General features: G+C 57.2%; 1 protein-coding gene across 1 annotated transcript in view; it reads left to right on the forward strand.

Moving 5' to 3' along the window:
• Window positions 1–21,788, forward strand: part of SNTG2 (syntrophin gamma 2) — a 114,005-nt gene extending 92,217 nt beyond the window's left edge. The window contains 3 exon segments of the mRNA XM_077758297.1: window positions 4,468–4,560; window positions 10,787–10,897; window positions 21,563–21,788. Coding sequence (XP_077614423.1) covers window positions 4,468–4,560; window positions 10,787–10,897; window positions 21,563–21,703 — 345 coding nt within the window. The 3' untranslated portion in view covers window positions 21,704–21,788.

Here is a 21,788-nt window from a genome sequence, read left to right on the forward strand (position 1 = left end):
CGAAACCCGGCTGTGGGTCCAGCCCGTCCGCAGGCCCAGCGGCGCCGCACGGGGCGGGGCTCGAAGCCGCCTCTCTCTCGGGTCCCCCTCGGCCTCGCCCTCCCCCAGCCCTCCCGCAGCTGGGGTGACAGCCGTCTTCCGTCGCAGGGTCCTCCTCCGTCCCTTTAGCCGCCGAAGGAGACTTGTTCACAGGTGCCGGGGCCACGGCCCTGCTCACCACAGCGTCTGTCCCTGTCACTGTCCCCGTCGGTACCTGAGTTTATGTTGTGCCGCAGCCAGCCCGTGCCCGCGTGGCCTACAAGGTGCAGGTGAGCACAGAGCTGTGTGCACGGTCAGGTGCACGGTTGTGTACATGGTTCGGGTGTGGCTTTGTGGGCAGGTTTGAGGTCAGGTCCGTGGTCAGGTGTGGCATCAAGGACAGGCCGCCACTGTCCGCTCTACAGGGCTGCCTCTAGCTTGTAGAGAAAATTAGTAGTTTCAGGAAGCCAGGAGTTTGAGGAAGATTATTTTGCTAAAATATTGGTTATATGTTGAAAACATTGTAGCCAGTGTTACCCTTGTGTGTGGAGAGTTGCCCCACGTGTGGTCCGTGTGCACATGTGTGTGCATGTCCCCGTGTACTTGTGTGTGCACGCAGAGGACAGGTACAGGGGTGAGCTGGTCCTTACATGTGTGCGGTGGCTGCAGAGATGGAGCAAGCACCCCACCTGCTGCACCCCCTCCCGTGGACCCCTCCCGTAAACCTCTGCTGGCTTCCCTGGATGTGGTCTGGGCACCGCGGGGAGACCATCCCAGGCCACGTGCTGGAGGCCACAGGGCAGTGTTGCCGGCTAGGCCAGCTGCAGACTCTGTGTCCCGAGAGGGCGGCCGTTCTGCGCCCACACACGGTGACGAGGGTCTGCGGAGAGGAAGCAAGGACGCGGGGACACGCGTGGTGGGAGAGAGGCAGCATCCAGGTGGCCTCCAGCTTCTCAGCGGGAGAACAGCGACCCACGTGCTGTGGGGTGCCCAGTGGGGAGGCGGCGTGGGTGGCCCCGGGAGTCTGTGGACAAGGACTGGCTGGGCCTGGTGTCGCTTCACCTCTGCGCTGTTTGAAAATGTTATTTTTAAAATTGGTTTTTACTCCTTTTCCTGAATTGTACAAACTTTGGTAAAACACCTTAAAATATTCTCTAACCTTTTTGTAAGAGATTATGAAAACGTATGTTTTAATGGAACACACTTCCCTTTGGAGCAGAATGCTTGTTTTCGGACAATAATGATGTCGCAGCAACAGCAGAAAGAAAGCGGAGTCTGCATCCTGTACAGGGAAGAAGGCGAATTCCCATTGAACGTGGGGAAGCCCAGCGTCCAGATCCATCCCCGGACCAGCCAGCACCTGGGGACTCGGCACAAATTCGCTGAGGCCTCGTGCTCCCACCGAAGAGCAAAGATGAAATCAGCGAATTCCCAGGATTCTCCCTTGGGCAAGGTCACGTGTGCTCCTATCCAGGTCAGACACCCCCACAGCACAGCCTGCTGTCCCCACCCCGGGGCCACGACTGCCGTGCCCCAGCCACCCAGGCCGCACGGATGACATGTCGTCTCCCAGCCGTGGCTCTCGTGGTCACCCTGACCAGGACAGGTTTCTTCTTGGTTATAGCTTGGTTACCAGCCGCCCACCATGCTTACTGCCTTGTTCCAGGACTGCGAGCCTGGGCCCCGCCCCTCTGCCTGCTGGCCGCAGGACCCTGGGACGGCCTCCAAAGGGCATGTGCCTCAGCGTCTCCATTCTGTGCAGTGGGGATAGTGAGAGAGCAGACGTCCCAGAGTTTGGTGTCAGTAAGTGGCTGATCGCTGTGACATGAAGGTGGCGCCTGCTTGTGGCGGGTACGTGTGGGGCCATACTGTGTTCTAGCACCTGTGGCTCTGCGGCTCCCAAGCTGTGTCCCGCTCACCTGCCCACCAGGCTCATCCTGCGAGCCCGTCCCCTTGCCCACTGAGGGCCCTGTCCTCTCCTGGGCTGACGGAAAGCAGGATGATGACGGTAAGTGCACGGTGCATGCGGTGAGAGCCGCCCGCAGTGGGACCCCTGGTGAGCTCGCATCCATCGTCAGGCATCAGCTTGTCACTCGTCACTTATCACCGTGCCGAGTCCCAGAGCCCCGCCTCAGCCCTGCCGGCAGCTCTGTCCTCAGACCCTGGCTGCACGTCCTCTGAGACACTTACAAGGTGAATATTCACACCTGCATCTATTCAGTGGCACCAGAGTGTGAATTTCTTAACGTCTTTGAAAATGAACCGGACTGTTCTGTCTGGAGCCGTGTTTGTTGCGTGGCCTCATTCAGTTGCTGTCCCAGGAGAAGTTGTTTTGGTTTTTAGTGTCTTGATTTCTTGGCAGCTGTGGCACGCTGAGTGTCTGGCGGTGGTGTTCACAGGGAAGGGAGCCCGAGGTCCCCATCGTGTCCTCCCCACGGACCCTGCGATTTCAGACACGCTCGTGAACGGCTGAGGGTCAGAAGTCCAGGGCAGCTCAGACCCGTGGCCTCTGTCACTGTCTAGAGATCGTCTTCTAAGCAGCACAGCACACCGTCCGCCCGGCCAGTGTGGGCTCGTCCCCTCCATGTGCGGCCCCGGGCAGGCTCGGCGGGAACACACAGGGCCTTGCACGCCTGACCCAGGAGGCGGGAGGGACGGATGCCGTGGCAGGTGTGGCCTGGACGAGAGCGAGCAGCAGCTTTCCCCGTGGGGCCTGCGATGCCCACTGTGCCCCCACCCCACGTGGGCCGGCCTCTGGCCACAGTGGTGACAGAAGGGGGTCCCACGGCCCACGCTCTGCCCAGCTCTGGCATTTGTCTGCCCCAAATAGACATAAGCAGCACAGAAGCCATCAGAGCCTGGGCACACATAGACAGGGGTCCCAGTCGTGACCCACTTAGTCTCTAAATGTTAAGGTTATTAGATTAGTGAATCGTGTCCTGGCCGGTAAGTCAGCAATAATCTTTTAGAAGATGAATGAATCGGGGGGTGGAGTGGACACACCTCCCTGTCCTCCTGGTGAGTACTGCGCAGACACCTTGGAAGGTGGGCAGAAGCAGGCGGCCGGTGAGGGGGCTCCGGGGACGAGGACCACACGGCCTTGAAGGCCTGCCTGCATGTGCCCCAAACTTGGCACCAAAGAGCGGGCCACCCAGAAACACCAGCAGGTGCAGACCCCAAACCCACCAGGGCCGACTCCCCGCAGCCCAGGACCAGGACAGGCCGCTGGCGGAATAGAAACTACGTGGTCAGTGATCCAGTCCAGCCAAACACACAGACGTCCCCATGGCCCCGCCCCACCCTCAGGAAAGGCCTCCGCCTGCCTGGAGGTGGTGTCAGGGGCCACCCCGCCGCCAGGGATGGGGCAGGAGCAGGGACCACACAGGACCTGGCACCCCCGTCCGGCACCTGCAGGGCCAGGCCCTAGGGCAGCCCCACCCGCGGAGGGTGAGTGGAGAATGTCCTGGCGAGTTACACCGTCAGGGGCCTCCTGATGCGGAGGTGTCCCGGCTGCAGGTAGAAGTCAGTCCTCCTACCAGCGAGCAGGAAGATCTGGAACTGAGTGGAAAGAGGGCAGATGCCACCATAGAGATGACAGATCTGCCCCTGCGGCCGAGGCAGGATGCTGTGAAAGGTGGTGGAGCTTGGCCCTGGGAACCAGTGAAGACTCAGAGAAGCCTCAGCAGACAGGCCTGAAGCCACACGAGGGTGTGGTTAAGGGACAGGATGACACGGAGATGACAGTAACAAAGGTCTCAGTGCCGCCGAGCTGGACATGAGATCACGGGACAGAGGGGGACCTGTGAGCTGGTGCTCAGACGGTGGGAATGAGCCCACTGAGGGGCCGGCACGTGGCCCAGGGCCCGGGGGCGGAAGGGGGTTGACCTTTGTGCTGAGGCGGGGCCCGAGGAGGAGGGGGCAAGGCTGAGAGGCCCCATCACCGCCTCCCCCTGCGGGAGCCAGGGTTTCACTTCCCCATGACCTGGGGGATCACAGGGGGTTGACCCCAGTGCCTCCCAAGAGGTCAGCGTCCTGTCCCGCACTTGCTCCCACCAAGAGCTCCGTGCAGACGTGTAAAGCACAGGTCTGTGCTGTTGGATGCGTGGAGATGTGTGCCCCGAGCAGCATGTGTGTGTGTGCACATATGTGCGTGTGTGCACACGTGCACGCCAGAGGAAGCTGGCCCTGAGTGTCCGTGTGCTCCAGGCCCAGAGAACAAGTGTTCACATGGTTTGTCCCTCCCGCCAGCGCCGGGGGACGCGGGAGCCACACGCGTAGAAACATTTGCCCACAGACGGAGCAGGAAAGCACTGCCTGTGTGCAAGTCGTTAGCGCTTTTACAAGAGTCATTTCTGATCGTGGCAGGGCGGGGGTGGAGTATTGCAGTTACCTGATTGATGCTAAACTCCACGTTAAGACTGTTTTCTCTGAATCGATGCTCTTTTCTAGTCCAGAACATACATGTGCAGCTGGCGCGGAGACGTGCTGTGTTTCACAGTGGATCTCGCATTGGGATTCACCTGCTCCGACAGCAAGACGAAGGTAAGGTGTTGGCAGGCGCCGCCAGGGGCCGGGGCCACCGTCCACAGGGCAGCGGTCCAGGGTTGTGGAGCATCCGGCGGGATGCTAGCCAGCTGCGCAGGGCCCACAAGCAGCACCCAGGCCATCATGGGCCGGGTCTCCTGGGTCCTGCCCCAGGGAAGGACCCCCGCACTAGGAACATTACCGCTGCCTGGGGTAAGACGGGGCCGTTCTGGTGTGAGCGTCACCCCATTCCTGGTGGGCTCACCCGGTGCAGGCTCCCCAGGGCAACAGCTGTGGCTGGTCTCCCTCGTCCTGGACATAAACCCGCGTTCTGAGCAGCTGTTTCCACCAGCACATCTGAGTCGTCACTACAGCCAGTATTTCATCACACGGCACTTACAGTACTTTAAGTCCATGCTGCTCGTTCAGAGCACAGGGCTGGGAGAGCATCGGCTGGACCAGCATTGTCTGCGCCTGGCCTGTGGCCTGCAGCGGGTCGGCCCTGAGCCGGGGATGCTTCATCTCCAGAACATTCTCATGGGAGTGTGTTTCCAGACCTGCGTTCTGAATCCTTTGGGTGCTCTTGTCTGCGAATGAATCCCCACAGCCCACTCAGGAACCCCTTGCTCTTCACCGGTCTGGCCCGTATCCTCCCCATTCATCTAGACAGCGGCTCCCACAGTGGTGGGCTTGTCTCTGGGGACTTCTGGAAATGTCTCTTATTGTCACTACTTGGAGGGGACTTCCTGCTGGCTTCTAGCGGGCAGACATCAGAGATGCCGTAAACGCCTTACAGCGCCCCGGATGGCTGACATCAGTCAGGGGCGCAGAGCCGGGGGCTGGGATCCAAGTGGGAGGCTGCCTCCTGTACAGAGGTCTCCGCCAGAACCTCGCTGTCAGCTCCCTGCCTGGAGAACGGAGGATGGCTGGGGGCTCTGACAGCAGAGGCCTACCTAGTGCTTAGAATGGCAGCAGGCCCCATTTACACGAACAACAAATACCAAGAAGGATTCGCTGTGCCAAGCCCAACAGCAAGGCCACAGCGATGGCATGGGCTCCCTGACCGTGCACAGATCTCCGTGGACAGACTTCGTGAAGCTGCTGCTGCGGCTTGGCCTTCAGCCAGGTCTGCGTAACCTATGTGCACGCGTCCTTGGGGTGAGCGAGTTAGCCATGGGCCTGCAGCAGGGAGCCCTCAGCTCCACCATGAACTTGCATTTCTAGCTTCGGGCTCCACAAAATCCTGGGCTCCAGGAAATCTAAGCTGAGACTTTGCAGATCTCACCTGAAGAGCAGTTTTGAGTCCTCCGGCTGCCCTGCAAGAGGCCCCACGTACCCCCATCTGGCTGCACATGAGTGTCATCTGAGGGGACAAGGTCTCCCTGGAAGGAGTCCGTGAGCTCGCCGTACATCATTTCGTCCATCTGCCCAAGAAGCCCCATTCCGCCCAGGCCGTCTGCCTGCAGCTGCCTGTCTGGGGCGGTGTATTCACTCCCAGCAGGCCTGGTTGTCAGGGTGAAGCTTTGCACGGCGCCAGGTGCCTTGAATTGACAGCCGTCCCCATGTCTTCCTCCAGGGCCCTGGCAGGACCCTCACCCCTGGGTGTCCCTGCTCTGGGAGCTGTGTGTCCGCTTCACCTTCACAAGGGCAGGAGATGCTGTGACTGTGAGGCCCCGTAAGGGGTGCCCTCCCTTCACGGGACATGGAGCCCCTCACTGTGAAATGAACAGAAGGAACCCTGTTCCCCGGAGGCGCCAGGGGAAGATCCAACTCAGAGCAAATGGGGAGATGTAACCTCTCACACCCGTGCCCTACAGTGCCCTGTGATGGGCCGATGTGTGGCTTCTCTGGTGAGGAGACAGCGGTGAGGCTGGCGGCTGGGGTGCCCATGTGCTTACCCCAGCAACACGCTCTTGCCTTTATTTATCCTGTGAACTTCATTTCTTCCTCTGCTGCTCTGAGTCAAGTCACGACTCTCAGGGGCGTTACTCCCTTTCCACCACACCCTCCTTTTCCCCTGCGCTTTCCGGGTGAGCAGGAAGTCAGGCCATCCCCTGGGGGGCACTCATGTCCGATGCACTTTCCACTGGCCTGGCAGGCAGTCAGGCCATCCTCCAGGGGGCGCTCAGCCCCTTGGGAGGCACATCCTACCTGCGCATCCAGCGTCTCCTTGGCTGGCCCTAAAATAACCAGATAAAAGCTTAGATCACTAGAATGCGCTCCTTACACGCTGCAGAGCTGGGCTGTGGTGTATTAAATGTCCCAGCAACGAGCCAAGTAACTAAAGTGCACTCTCATAATTACCGCGTGTTTATCCCTGACCCTTCGCCCCTTGCTGAACACAGTGGGATGTCCCTCAGCCGCCCTGCCCTCTGGAGCCCAGACACCAGCTCCCTGTGCAGGCGGGAGGGGGCAGGGCCTGGAGAGCCCCATCTTCACCCCTACAAGAGCTGCCCTGGGCAGGCGGCCCTGCCTTTCTGGGAAAACCTTCCCTCCTTCCTGTCTGTGTCTTCAAGCCAAGATTTTATAAAGTTCTAGTTAAGTCATCTTTTCAGGCATCTGAACCTCGGATCCGACAGCAGGACCTTCTCCCGACCTACTTCCCTCTGAAGGTGAACTCTTGGCTTCCCATTTTCCTGGTGGTCACTTCTTGATTTTAAGAAGTTTTGCGGGGGCGCCTGGGTGGCTTAGTCGGTTAAGCGTCCGACTTTCGCTTAGGTCAAGATCTCGCGGTTCGTGGGTTCGAGCCCCNTTCACAATGTTTGAATTAATTTTCGAAAGAAAAGCTTTCATAGCTTAACTGTGAAGAGGGTACAGGTGGGTTGTAAATCTATAAAATATTTGTAGCTCTTCTTCCTCTTTCTACATTGATATGAAATAATTATGAATAATTATGAAAATGATGTTTTTCCACCTGCCCTTTTATGTAAGTTATGGATAAAACAAAGATGTTTTGTCCTTAGAAGCACTTGGATCGGGACTGACCCTGCCTGTATTCACAAGATTACCACTTGGGTAACATAATGTTCCTTAGATCCGACCATCTGGTGTTACTCCTGGGTCAGAGCTACACCCACAACGTGGCAGCAATATTGCTCACAAAATGCTCGAAAGACTAAAGACTAGGTCTTGGTAGTGGCCGCAGCCCGCGTGCCAGGTGCCCACATGGACACAAGCCTCAGAAGTAGATGTGCTGTCAAACATCTTGACTCCCTGCATACAGGCTACCTGAGGAAAGATGAACAATTGTGTCCACGCTTCACCTGCTCACGTCCACTGCCCCCTTCCACCACGGTAACACGGGGAGACCAGAAATCATATGGGAAACAAACACACGTGGCCGGCATAGTTTTTTTCTGCTCTTACAACATAAATGGGCACCCTGTTGTCTAATATCTTTAAATTTCTAGACAAAGTATTTTCAAGCCATTTAAGCCAGAATAAACCAGAATTCCACCCCCCCACCCCCCACCCGCCATCGTGCTGGCTCAGAAGTACATTCCTGTGCGAATGACACTGGTCCCTGCACACGCCTGGCTCCCTCAGAGAGCTGCGGGGCCGTGTGGGGCCGTGTTCGCGCTGGGTCTCTGGTTTGGTGGGAACTGCCGGCCCATGTCTGGTGCACTGAAGAGAAGCCGGAGGGACGTCAGTGAGAAGCAGAAAACGAAGTGTGGGCACTCAGCAGCTGGGAAGCGAGAAAGCAGACACAAGCCCTCCTCCATGCATCCTCCCTGCATCTGGACCCCACACAGCCCTCAGCCCAACGTCCAGGGTCCTTTGAGGCCTAGGACCAAAGAGGACTTTGCCCGGATGTACTTACTGCCTGGGGCATATTGGAAAGCTAGCCTGGTCTGTAAACATGAGCTTGAATTCCAGATTCTCTTCTTAGTAACTGGACGTTCCCTGAATAAAGCAGAAAGATAATGCGTCTCTGTTGAGGGTGACGCATGGGAGTCCTCACGAAAGTTCCCCAGGCCTGACCCCCGTTGGGCTGGGAGCCGATGATCCCGTGAGGCTGGGCTAGACTGATGGGGAAGAACAGAGCTTAGCTTTGAGAACCCTGAGAAGGAAGTGCTTTCTTGCAGGAGAGGAAATGTCGGGGAGGGTCTGGTCTGACAGGGAGAACAGCGCCACTCAGCCGTGCAGCACGGTGTCATGGGCACCGCCTTCTGTGACGGTCTCTGACACGGCATCTATGGCCAGTGGGCCACTGCTCTCTGTCGTCAGCAGTTACTGAAGCAGATTCGTCCTGCAGGGCCGGCACAGTCAAAGGTGGTCACCACCAACCTGGGATCGTGGAGGTGAGCCAGGAACACCAGCGTGTTTCTGATGCCACGATTCGATTGTAGAATGTTCTTTAATTACCACAGGGGAACGTGCGCTGTCTCCCAAGATTGAGACCTGAAACTCAGGGTTCCCTCCAGCCTTGTATGGCCGGTGGACAGACCCTTTCGCATCCAGACCCTTCCCGGCGCTGGCACCAGACGTGAGGACGGCCTCCCGCCACAGCCCCTGACCCCCAGCGCCCGGTCCCCGCATCCCTGGGCTCCCCATACACCCGCCTCCTGATCACCTGAGGAAAGTGCCCTCATCCCTGCCCCACAGCTTGGCTGCCTGAGAGAATCTGCAGGGTGTATTCTCCGAAGGCAGCGTTTTTCTTAACCCAGCACGTGTTTAGGACCGGTTCCGTGTAAAAACAGTGTGCTGAGAATATTCCCAAAGGACCTCAGTGTGAGGGTCGTTTTGAATTCTGTAGCCAATCTGGACGGCTTCCACACAGACTACTTTGCACTTTTTCATCTCTAGTGTTTCAGTAGCTGTGTATGATTCTATGTAAAATTTAACAGCTTAGGTTATTCCCAGAATTTTGTCCCGATGAGGGTAGACCACTATCGAGCTCTTCTTCAGAATCAATTTGAACCAAATATGGTTTTACTGTTCTTCATAGGGCAGTTTGGACCTTACCTATGTTGTGAGGAGTCTGGCAAAACGGACGCATGTGTAGGATTGCATGCTCCTGCGTGAAAGCTAGCGAGGGATCATTTCAAAGGCAGAACAAGATGTGGGCCTTCTGCCTGAACCCTAGGGGCTGGAACGCCAGGCTAGCACAGGACCCTGGGATCCGGAAGAGCTTTCCCAGCGTCCTGCTCAACTTGGTCAGTAGACTTTCCGGGTTAACTGTGCTGTGGTGTTTCCCACCAGTTTGCTTCAATGGGCCAGGGGCTGTTCTGTAGGCTACTCCCAAGGAAGCAGTGAGTGCGGTGTGATTTCTGAACCCCTCTTTCTGGGCAGAACCTAGTAATTCCAATAAGCGAAGGCCCTCCGGCCTAGAGTCTGGGCACCCAGCCTCACCTGCATTGGGTGTAGACCAGGCTTCCCCATCATGAAACAAGATCCGGGGTGCTGTCCCCCGACACCCCATGTGGTCCCAAACTCCCCAGCACCCTGAGGAGCCTGTTTGGACACATTGCCCGGAAACACAGAGACTCAGTTGAACACAAAAGAATCACATGAGCCGGAGATCAGTGTGGGTCGCAGGGCTAGGAGTCAGGGGGGAAGGAGTGCCTTTGAAACCCTCCCCCACCATCCCTGCCCCTTTGTCTTTTATGACACTTAGAGAAAATGTTTCATTATTTCAGAATAAGCCTGCCCCTCGGTGCTGGGCTCTCCCGGGAGAAGAGGTGTATTCTCAGGAAGTGTCTATAATGAAAGACAATCAGCCGCTAGGTCTTTATTTGCTGCAGACTTTTCTTCTATTAAACAAGAACTTACAAAGCACCTTTCATGTCTGAACTACCTGAGCAAACAGTATTAAGAGGTGACCATCTGCCTTTTTCTTGTTGGTTCAGGAGAAACGAACGGAGTGATTTGCACGTGGCCCCAGGTGGGGATGCATCCATGGGATTGAAGTTTTCAGCATCTGTGCTCATGTTTCATGCTCTGAGGCAGGAAGTGGCCTCCGGGAGGATTTTTAAGTCTTACAGGCAGAGAAAGCAGCAGTGGTCATAGGATGCCGGCAGCCGGGGTGCAGGCAGAGGCGGTCCGTGTGCACAGGCTGAAGGATGGGAAGGCAGATTCTGATAAGTTATCACATGCTCAGGGCTGATAAGAAAATTAAGCAAATATCTGCACTTATTTAAACAGTATTTAATGTATGCCTAGATATGAATTAAATAAATGACTATTTCTATGATTTATGTGAATTATATGAATTAAGTCAATTATTAATTTTATTCCTTTTCAGAATGTGCTCTGGAGATTTAGGTTTTCTCAGCTGAAGGGGTCTTCAGATGATGGCAACGCTCGCGTGAAGCTATTGTTCCAGCATCTGGACACCAAACAAATAGAGGTGAAGGTAGGGAACCTGGTCTGCGCTGCCGCCCAGCCACGTGCCACGTGGAACTCCAAGGTCAGAGGCTGAGTTTCCGTTCCACCCACGTGTGGAACACATCAGTCCCGTGTGCCCCCCGCCTCAAAACCCCGACGGTCGGCGGTGCAGCCCGTGGTCTTGAGGTTGTGATCCCAAAAACATGTAACTCATTCTCCTAAAAATCACAAGTTCCTTATCAATGTCAGCAGGGAATCAGTATTTAAAAATACATGAGGGGCACCTGACTCCTGATTTCTGCCGGGGTCATGATCCCAGCAGATCATGTGGGATCGAGCCCAGAGTCAAGCTGTGCATTGAGCATGGAACCTGCTGAAGATTCTCTCTCTCCCTCTGCCCCTCTCCCCTGCTCGTGCTCTCTGTCTCTCAAATAACAATAAGCAAACAAACAAACATGTGACCAAATTGGAAGGAAGAGCTTTACAGAAGGCATCATGCGTGATTCAGACGGTGACTTGTCCATGACACTGAGTCCAGACTGCGGTCAATTAAGAGGCGCTTGGGCACACCTTCCAGACCCATCGCACCATGCTGTCATTTTACTGCCCACAAAGGATGGATTTTTCCGTGTTTTTTATGTACATCCATGTTGTCAACACCCAGTTTTAATGGAACTAAAGACAAACCAAAGTGTCCGTCCCATGCGCTACAGGAAAAGAAAAGAAAACAAAACCGGGGGACCCGTGTGCACCTGTGGTTTGGAACAGATCCAGCACTTTGCCTTGTTTTCTGATGACATTAGTTAGAGGACGCACCACTGGGACACGCCTAAATCCAAAAGTCAGTTTCTAATGTCTCTTATTGAGTTTGATGAAATAATATTCTGTGTCTCCTTTTCAAGTACAGCTGAAATTGTCAGAATCTGTTGACATTCTTATCTCCAGGGAAGCAATAAAATCACAGCCTGAATGTAAACACTGTCAAGGTGCTTAGGTCACGAGGTGTGTGACGGAGCAGCTGATTGAGGATGGACGGACACAGGAGGCGGCTGTGATGGAGGGCAGATGGAGCCAGGGGGCCTCCAGCCACCAGCAGAGAAGGGACCCTGAGAGAGGGGGAGACGAGATAATTTCACTTTTGCGTTTGGCATTTTGTCTCCGTTAACATGTTGCCCAGGGGTCACGTTAGCACTCCTGGTCGAGTGATGGCAGGGAGGAGTGACCGCCTTGTCCCGCTTAAATCCTGCAAACCTCTGAACCCCGCGCATCTGTGGGGGTGCGGGCGACGCCTCGGGAAGCCGGTCTGCAGTGGGTCTGGAGGGCTTCATGCGGCAGGTGTTCTGGCGGCTTCCGCCAGAGGACCTGCTGACCCAGGCACGTGCTTCAGAAACGTCCAACAGCATATGTGACGTCACAGTGTCCTTTTGACAGGCGACCCAGCTCTTGATAGATCAAAAGGCATCTGTTTTCATGTTTTAATGTTCAGTGACCTTTTGGTTGTCTGTGTTAGTGACGGGAGGAAGCCAGGAAATCTGAACCACACAGTGTGAGACATGGCACGTGACTGTGGGGGAAGCGTTTTGAGACATCCTGATGTGTGTGGCGGGAGGACGGGCTGGCACAAGGAAGGAGGCCTGTGGTGACTGTCCGGGACCCAGGGACACCTGCTCCCAGGCCTCAGGGCGTCGGCCAAACATGCCCCAGAAAGAAGGACGAGGAGCCTGGGTGTGGACGCAGGTGTACTTGAATCGTCTGAGGGCGAGTAACGGAGGTTGTGTTTCTGAAACCAGCGTGGCTGCTGAGCTTCTGTGGCCAAGAGCAGTGGTGCCGTGGCATTTGTCGTCCATACAGCCGACCCGGTGGAGCGGAGAGCGGACAACGGAGGGAGGGAGGCATGGGCGAGGCAGCGCCACCACAGGGAGACACGTGGACAGGCCACGGGGGGTTCCACGTGCCAGAGTGAGCGGGAGGAGCCTGAGCCGAGCTGGGGTACACATGCCCACAGCCCCTTCCAGAACGTCTGTATACGTGTCTTCCATAGCCTGTTCTCAGGGACTGGGATGCTCGATGACAGCAGAGCTTGACTCCTTCCTCTCTCTCCTCCACCCCTCTCTCCCCCCCGCCCCTCCCCCCACCCCATCAGCTNNNNTCCCAGAAGGAAGAAGCTGCTTTTGACCTGTTGCCTGCAGGGCCCTGGGTGACGTCCTTGTCTTGGTTCTGAGCCCATGGTGTCCACGTGTGCAGAGCCAGTGTTCACACTCACAGGAAATGCAGTGGAACCGAATCTGAGCGGTGCGCGGAGCCGGCGGCGCCGCATCCCTCAGGCGCCCCGCTGTGGAGGCACTGCCGGGGCAGAGATGGCCGCCACGCGCCACTGCGCCCCGCCCCGGGGAGCCCGGCCGGGGGAGGCTGCGTGAGGTCGGGAGGTCTGGGGTCGAGTAACGGGGACGCCCAGACACAGGGGTCGGATGCCTGCGTCTGGAAGGCTCTCAGTGCCCCAGCCTGTGGCCACGGCAGCTCAGGGAGGAGCACGTCCGTCCAGGCCGCCTGCCGTCCTTCCCCCGGGACGTTGCCGCGCTCCCACTTCTGGGAGGAAGGCCACGGAGCCTGCCCGTGGAGCACAGCCAGCTGGCCCACAGTCTCCGAGCCCCACTCTGCATCCTGCAAAACGCTCGCTCCCCTTCATGGGGCACTCGGGGTGCACCAGCCACGGTCCCACCTGGTTCCAGGTTTCAGACTGACACGACCCAGCCTGGTCCCCAGGAAGCCACCTGGCTTCTTGTCCTGGGCCTCGGCCTGACTGTGACCTCAGCTCCCCATCCCATAGCCTCCCTGGACTCCGTTGGGAAGACCTGGGTCCAGCGTCCACTGCATCCACGGCCCTCTTGCTGGGACACAGATGTCCCTTACCGTCGGGACAGACATTCGGGATGAGGGACAGAGGTGACGGCATGACACGCGGTGCCACCCAGCTCATGCGCCCAAGCCATGGCAGCGGGTCTGCGTCACAGAGCACTGTTTCCTGAGTGCTTCTGCCCCGTTAGCCTCCCTCTTCCTGCCTGCGGCTGTGCCAGGGTGACAGCCCTTTGCTCAGAGATGTTACGTGATTGCAGTTCCGTGATGGCTGCAGCAACACAGGACGTGGGCTCCTGGCCTTGGGAAGCCTGACGTCTGTGGGTCGTCACCTGCACTAGCCTCTGGCTGTCTGTTCAGCTCAGACAGTTAGCTGTCTGCAGTTAGCTCTTTCTGGAAGCCTTGCTGATGTACACGTCCTCTTTTGTAAAGTAATCTCTACGCCCAATGTGGGGCTTAAACTCACAACCACAAGATCAAAGTCACATGTTCCCCCGACTGGGCCAGCCAGGCGCCCCTTGATCTCTTCGAGGAGACGAGAGACTTTCTCTGAGGGAGGGAGGATGTCATCACAGCTGTACACATGGGGAAACTGAGGCTGGGGCCACTTAAAGTGAAGCTCACATCACTCAGCTTCTATACAACAGAATGAAGAGTGTGCACGGCCATCCCCTCCACCTGTCCCCAGCCCTTCCCATGATGCCCCACAGAAGCCCTGTTCCCAGTAAAGACGAGTCCCCATCCTCACCCCCACCCTGAATCTCCCTCTGTCTGTGTGGACGTTTGTCCCGGCACCACACAGAAGTGGACCGTGTCTGGCCTCCTTCCCTGAGTGCGTGTGTCCAGGGTCCATCTGTATGGGACATCTGTCAGCACTTCACTCTTTCTCAGGCCAAGTAGTATCCTGTGGTGTGGACCCACCGGGTTGTGGTCATCGCCTGTCCACAAACACATGGCTGGTTCCACCTTTCGGCTGCTGCGAGCCCTGGCGCACAAGCGTGTGCTCAGCGGTCCTGGGCACATCCCCGGGGCCACTGGCCTGGCTTCCCATCAGCGCAGGAGACCTGATTCCCCCCCATCCTCGCCCACCTGTTATTTTCCATTTTGTAAAGTCAGTTACCCTCATAGGTGTGAGGCGGCATCTCTGGCTCTCATGGGAGTTTCCCTGGTGCCTGGTGGCGCCCAGCATCTCTTCTGTGCCTGTTGGCCACTCACGCGCCTTCTCCAGGAAATGGCAACTCAAGTCCTTTCCCATCGTTGAAGAGAGCTGCGTGTCTTTCTGAGGCTGAGCTGAAAGAACCCTGTCTCCATATCTGCTGGGTGCCAGCCCCTCATCAGAAACATGACACATGGCTGATTCTCCCGTCTGCAGGCTGTGCTCACTTTTACTCCCGTGAAGATGTCCTTTGATGCTGAAAGGCTTCAATTCTGATGAATCCAGCGCGTCCGTTTTCTTGCCGCCCAACAGCTGAGAGTTAGGCTCCCGAGTCCACACTTCACAGTGGCTCCCGTGGGGTGGCTTCCATGGTGTCTGCTTTAAAATTTATTTTTGTAATTAAGTTTTTAGACCCTTATACAGAAAACAGAAGCGTGGCTCACTCAAATGAGCAGAAGGGCTCCTGATGTCTGGGGGACTGGCCTGCATTTCGGGGGGGCGCTGCCGGCTGGGGGTGGCATCGGGCTGTGTCTCCATCACCTCAGACGACCCGCAGGCTTTGGGAAGGCTGGCAATTCCACGGGGCTGATGCAGGGGTGTTTCCAGGATGAGGAGGCGCTTCTGTGGATGGAGACCCTGGGAGCCTGCTGGTTACCACAGGGCTTTGGCAGAGACTTCATTTCAGAACCTTCCGGAAACGCCAGTCAGGCGGTTGATGTGTGAACACGGGGAGGCTGGCGGGCACACCCTCCCCACTTGGACCACTCTCTCCCCATCGATGGTTCCGTCTCCTCCATGGCCTTGTTTCCGGATCTGGTGACCTTGAGAAAGGTGGGGTTTCACCTGCAGGGCGTCCTGACGTGCCCACGAGGTCCCCCTGCTGCGCGGAGCTGAGGGCTGAGGACTTCCGAGAAGCATGACTGATGCTGGGGAGGGACAGACGGAAGTGACTGTCAGGGTTGTATTTGCTCAGGCGGGAAAGCGGGTGCGCAGGCCGCAAGGGCGTCTCCAAGGTGGGATTTTCGTTAGTTATCGGTAGTCGGAAATACTGAGACCACGATTTCCCTAGTATTCCAGTATACTTACTTCTTTTTTTTTAACGTTTTCTTTATTTTTGAGAGACAGAGATTGAGAAGAGAGAGAGTGAGCAGGGGAGGGGCAGAGAAAGGGAGACACAGAATCCAAAGCAGCTCCAGGCTCTGAGCTGTCAGCACAGAGCCCGACGTGGGGCTCGAACCCACGAACGTGAGATCATGACCTGAGCCGAAGTCGGACGCTTAACCGACTGAGCCGCTAGGCGCCCCGTCCAATACACTTATTTATATTTGAATTTTTAATATAATTTCAGAATGAGGGAAAGTCTTTACCAGCACGGCAGGAAATTCACCTTGCTTATGGCTAAGAGAGTACGTGTCCTTGTCAGAACACGGACATTTCCAAATAAAACATTTATAAGAGCAGAGAAAAGGAGGCCCTGGGGCCCTTCACGGCCTGGCACCCCCCTTGGCATGTGTGACCCCTGTGGACTTGCCGCGGACTGGAGGCCACACTTGTGCAAACACCCTTCCCGGAGCAGACGCTCGGCCTTCCTGCGCGTGTCCCTGGGGGACAGAGCGGTTCAGCGCTGTTGGGAGAAGTCAGACTTTTTTAACATCCTGGCAAGGTAACAGTGCTGAGCCTTCATATAAATAAAATTTAAGAAGTTATAATTCTATTGTTTGACAAAGGGGAAAATGCGATTTAAAATATGAGCGGAAAATAAAGGCGTTCCGGCCTGGGGCAGCCGTGTCAGGAGAGGTGAGTCAGAGGACGCGGCACGGATCACAGGGAACTTTCTTCGAGGAAAGGGCTTTGTGCCCAACAGAATGGTCTGAATGGGGCGGAGGAAGGGAGCCGTCGGCCCGGGAAGATTCCCAGCGGGATTGGAAGGTGAGCGGCGTGTGTCAGGAGGGCACTTTGAACACGCCTCTGCGGGACCCACCGTGGACAGGCCGGACTGTCCCCGGCCCGGCCCGGCCCGGCTGTCCCAGGGAACCATGGCCTCCGAGAGGCTCTCTCCTGCCAGACCTACCCAGCGCCCCCCAGGAGTTTGGGATCTTGGCCGGCCGACCCCTCACCAAGGACTCCAAGGTGTCTGTCCCCATCCATCCTGCAGGCCCATCACCCCGTGCTCCCTCTCCTGAGAGCAGGGCCCCTGCCTCACCCCGTCCTTCCCGCAGGTGGTGATCTCCCGAGGGCGGGGTGCGGGGTGTCCCCGTCATTCTCTGTCCACGGTTCTGCACCTGCCGAGCGCTGGGGCCGGGCTGTTCCTCAGACTCTGTCTTGTACCCAGTCCCACCTGTGTGCCTGAGGACGATTACAAGGCGCATGTCTTACCCTGGACATTCGTCGTGTGTTCCGCCAGCCCCCTTCCCGTGTGGCTGTGCTCACCAGCCCCGTGGCCTCTGTGCTGCCTTCATGGGGAAGGGACAGCCCAAGACTCCCGTGGAAATGCAGCTGCGTCCAGACCACCGTGGCCGCGTGGAGACTGTCCTCTGACATGGTTACGGACGCTCAACTGTCCTCTGGCACAGGGTCTTCGATGGCGGTTAGGGACTGGGGCACCTGGGGGTGGCTGCTGCGCTTCAGAAGGGACGTTGGTCTCACAGCTGCGCGGTGATTTCCGCACCGAGATGGAGATGCAGGGACGATGCGATTTCCACTGGAGGAGAGTTACTAAAGACGCACGGGTGAGTTCAACATCCGTACGCTGATTGTTCGCGGCCGCAGACCCGGAGCAGGGACTGAGGAAGAAGACTGTTTTCTCGAGTGCGGGCGGCCTCATTATTCACTTCTGGAGGAGCCGGTGTGGCTCCTGGCTCCCTAAAGTTTTCCTTCATTAAGAAGAAGTTCTAGGTATTAAATCACTCAAGAGTTGATAATTATAAAAGCCATGAGTCGTATCCCAAGTCTTCATTTTGGCCACCGTGAAACATTTAACATTTTCTAAAAATCTGGGTCATCGAGACAAATAGGCACAGAGGAAACAAGCAGGGGTGAGGTGCTGGGGGCCGGCGGGGCCGAGCACCTGGGTCCCTCTCAGGCGCGTGTGGCCTGGCTCTCGGGCCCTCAGCAATCTCACCTGTAAGGTGCACATAGTTTCCACCTGACGGCGCTGCAGGGTGTGAGTGGGTGACCGATGGTGAGGACAGCCACGCATGAAGGGCAGGGGTGAGCGTCTGCGCGGCTGGGAGGGTGTCACGGGCACTGCGGCCACTGGGAAGGCCTTCCTTCTTCCAGCGGCTGGTGTGACTCAGGATCCCATCAGCCCAGGTGCAGTCTGTCCCAGGGAAGCGCGGCTCCCAGGTGTGGCTGGGAGGGGACAGTGTGGGCTGGCTTGCACCCTCACCAAGCATCAGCCCTTCCTCCAAGTCCATGACTTTGCCTTCAGGCGCCTCGAGTATGGGAATCATGCAGGATGTGCTCCTCTGCGGCCGGCTTGCTCCCAAGGCGATGTCCTTCATCCCCATTGAAGCAGGTGCGACATCTGCCCCGTTATCCACTCATCAGCCAAACGGGCCTCCTCGATGCCCTGTCTTTAAAGTCAAGCGGATCCGAGACACAGAGCACGCGGCATCGTGCTCAGAGGGACAACGTCATTGACTCAGGGGCGCAGCCACGCCCCACAGTGACCCACGCCTCCTTAACGCCTGTCACCGCCACACAGCGCGGGGCTGCGTTGCTCTGTCGATACTGTCATGTTTCCTCTTCTACCCCGTGTGGGGGGTCCTCCTCCGTGGCGGCCCTTCGCTGCGCGGTTGGCAAGAGGTCAGACCTCGACACATGGTTGCTCAGGCTGACGAGTGTCACCAGACAGCCTTGCTGGAGGCACGCAGTTAGGACACAGCTGGAGGGATCCGGTCTCTGCCTGCAGGCTCACAGAGCGCCTGCTTACTCGGTATCTGGAAAAGACAGAGTGGAGGCTTTAAATTGGTTCCCAGTTTTCAACACTGCCCACTGCGGTTTTGTGTGGAACTGACTGGTGTGAACGTGCTTTGTCCTGCAGACAGTTTCAGAGATTCTGTGTGGCTCCACCGTGGGGCCAGGACCTCTCGATCTCGGCCTCCGTGGGCCTTCGCACTGCAGGCGCCCGGCTCCTGTGTCAGCTCCGTGCACTACCGGACAGGTCTTCTGGGGACTTGGAAAGCAGCTTCCAATCTGCAGATGTTAAACCGAGACCTCGAAGCAGAACTGCTGTGCACACGCCAGCTCTTTTTTTAAAATGTCCCATCAGGAAGCTCAGTTATTATGACTCGGAAACATAAGTTGCATTAAGTTTGTGTGAGATTTGCAAGAACCTTGTGTTCCTTCTAGCGAGAGACGTGGTTTCCCTCTCCTCCCAGAAGGAGACACCATGACTGAGTGCCAGGGCGTGGGCACCACCAGCAGGTCGGCTGGCGGGAAGGTCTGGCGAGGGGTCTGGGCAGCTTCTGGGCTCCGCCCGTGACGAGGGGGCTGCGGGGTGAGGTGACTCTGCAGGAACATTTTCACAGGAGGACGCACCTCTACCTCACAGACTCTTTGCTGGTCATTACTCAGGAAAAGTGAAAATAAGCAATAATGAGCCATGCTGCCATTCGCTTGCAAAGAAGGACCTTAATCCAAAGCGAAATGGAGAAAAGGGGCCCTTCTGGTCCCTGTACCTGGAGTCAGGGACCGTCACCCCGGGTCCCTCCTCAGCCCCTCTGTGAGCAGGTGCCCCTCTGGGCTGAATTCTCCTTCCTGCAGATGCCCTCCGAGTGCTGGCAGCAGAGGGGCCGCCCCCGGGACTCCGGCCGCCCACCTGCATCCCGTTCCCGTTCCAGGAAGGGAGCAGCTTCCGGAAGGAAGAGCCTGCACACACGGTCCCACGAGGGGACTCGAGGTGGATTTCACATTGAGGGAAGCTCGGTCACCCCCGAGGGGTCAGGTCTTGCGTTCCAAAGGGAAGCGGCTCCCGGGAGCCGAGACGGGCGGCAGGAAGGGTGTGCCGGCCTGGGTGTGCTGCGCTCCCTCGAGCCCGGGGCCCTGCCCCCAAGTTAGTCTCGGGTCCTGTCGTCAGAGGTGCGGGAAGGGGCAGGACGGGAGCAGACGAGCCGGCTTGTCGTCGTCCTGACGGTGACGCGGCTCCTGGGTCGCCTCCGCGGCGTAGAGCGCGGGGGACGCAGACAGGACGTGGGCAAGCTGTCACGCGGGAGGAGGCACCGTACCAGGGACTCGGTGTTTCCAGTTATTCTGGAATGTAATTATGCCAAAGTAAAAGAGAAAAACATCAGAATTTGCATTTAAAGCTTTTCCCCATGGATAGAACGGGGGACACCAGAGAGGACGCCCGTGTCACCATCAGCGGCGTCAGGACGCTGATGACCCCGTGGCAGCTCACTCCGGGGCTGACGTGCGCGCGCGCTGGAGGGTCGTGGGCGCTTGCGTGGGTTTGCAGGGACAGGGAAGACCGTCCGTGGCTCCTTTTTGTCTCAGATGCATCTGGATCTTCCAGGAGTTCGAGTGTTTTTACCTTTATTTTCTTACCTGATGCGGGCACCTCTGTCTCTGAAGGAAACCTGCCCCTTGGGCATCATTTCCTCTTTCTCCTCTCAGGCTGGTGACAGCCTGCGGGCGAGCCACGGACCCCCTCCCGCCCGGGTGCCCCGTACACTCTGCTCACCCGGTGCTGTGGTTCCTTCCACAGATGGTCGCATGCGCACACATGCGCACGGGTGTGACGCACACAGGGCATGCACACACATGTGCACAGATATGACACATGCAGGACATGCACAGGTGTGACATGCACACACGTGTGCACAGATGTGACACAGGGCATGCACACACGTGCACAGGTGTGACATGCAGGGCACACACACGTGCACAGGTGTGACACGCAGGGCGCACACGTGCACAGGTGTGACACGCACACAGGGCATGCACACACGTGCACAGGTGTGACATGCAGGGCACACACGTGCACAGGTGTGACACGCAGGGCACACACATGCACAGGTGTGACATGCAGGGCACACACACGTGCACAGGTGTGACACACAGGGCATGCACACGCGTGCACAGGTGTGATATCGCGTGCACGGTCACACCACACATGACACACGCATGCATGGGCATGCACACATGTGCACGTCTGTGACACGGGCACACTCGCACACGCCACGGCTAACGCATGGTGGTCAGTCCTACTGAGTTCTGAACACCAGGAGCCCTGCTGTGCTGACATCCCGTCACAACCTCGCCTGAGCACCAGCCGGGCCAGGCATCCCTGTGGGGCCTGAATGAAGTCCCATCGCTGGGTCAGGGTCCTGGTACAGATGGGGTCCAGGGGCTGCCCAGAGGACGGGGTCGGGGGCGCCGCGCAGAACACGGGGTCCGGGCATCACCCAGAAGGAGCATCACCTGTGTGAGATGCAAGACAGTGAAGCCGTCAGCCTGACCCGTCATGTGGTCGCTGCAGAAACAAGAAGTGTTTTCCTGTCTGTGTCCCGTGGGATCAAAGGCGTTTACTTTGACCTCAGTCTGTCCTTATTCCATGTGTGTTTGTACTTAAGTGATTTTCTGGGAGCTCAAAAAACATAGAATCTGTTACGTGTTTTTGTAACGTGCTTTTCTAAGACTTGAGCATCTTCTTCTTTTATCTTCTCTTATTCTTTCTTTCAGGAACTCGAATTCCCCGACCTGACTGCCGTCCTGCACTGCGTTCACGCCTTCCTAGCAGCAAAGGTGGCCTCAGTGGACGCCACGTTCCTGGATGGCCAGAGCTTTGCGAGGAAAGTGCTTCTGCTGAGCGCTGAGCATTGAATTATTTTCTTAAGAAATGACTCTTTCCTGCAGACATTGAAAGTCTGTGTGATTTTATAACGAGCCTCTAGTTGTGATACCAATA

The sequence above is a fragment of the Crocuta crocuta genome, unplaced genomic scaffold, assembly GCF_008692635.1.
Source record: "Crocuta crocuta isolate KB4526 unplaced genomic scaffold, BGI_CrCroc_1.0 scaffold750, whole genome shotgun sequence".
In the NCBI taxonomy this organism is placed as follows: domain Eukaryota; kingdom Metazoa; phylum Chordata; class Mammalia; order Carnivora; family Hyaenidae; genus Crocuta; species Crocuta crocuta.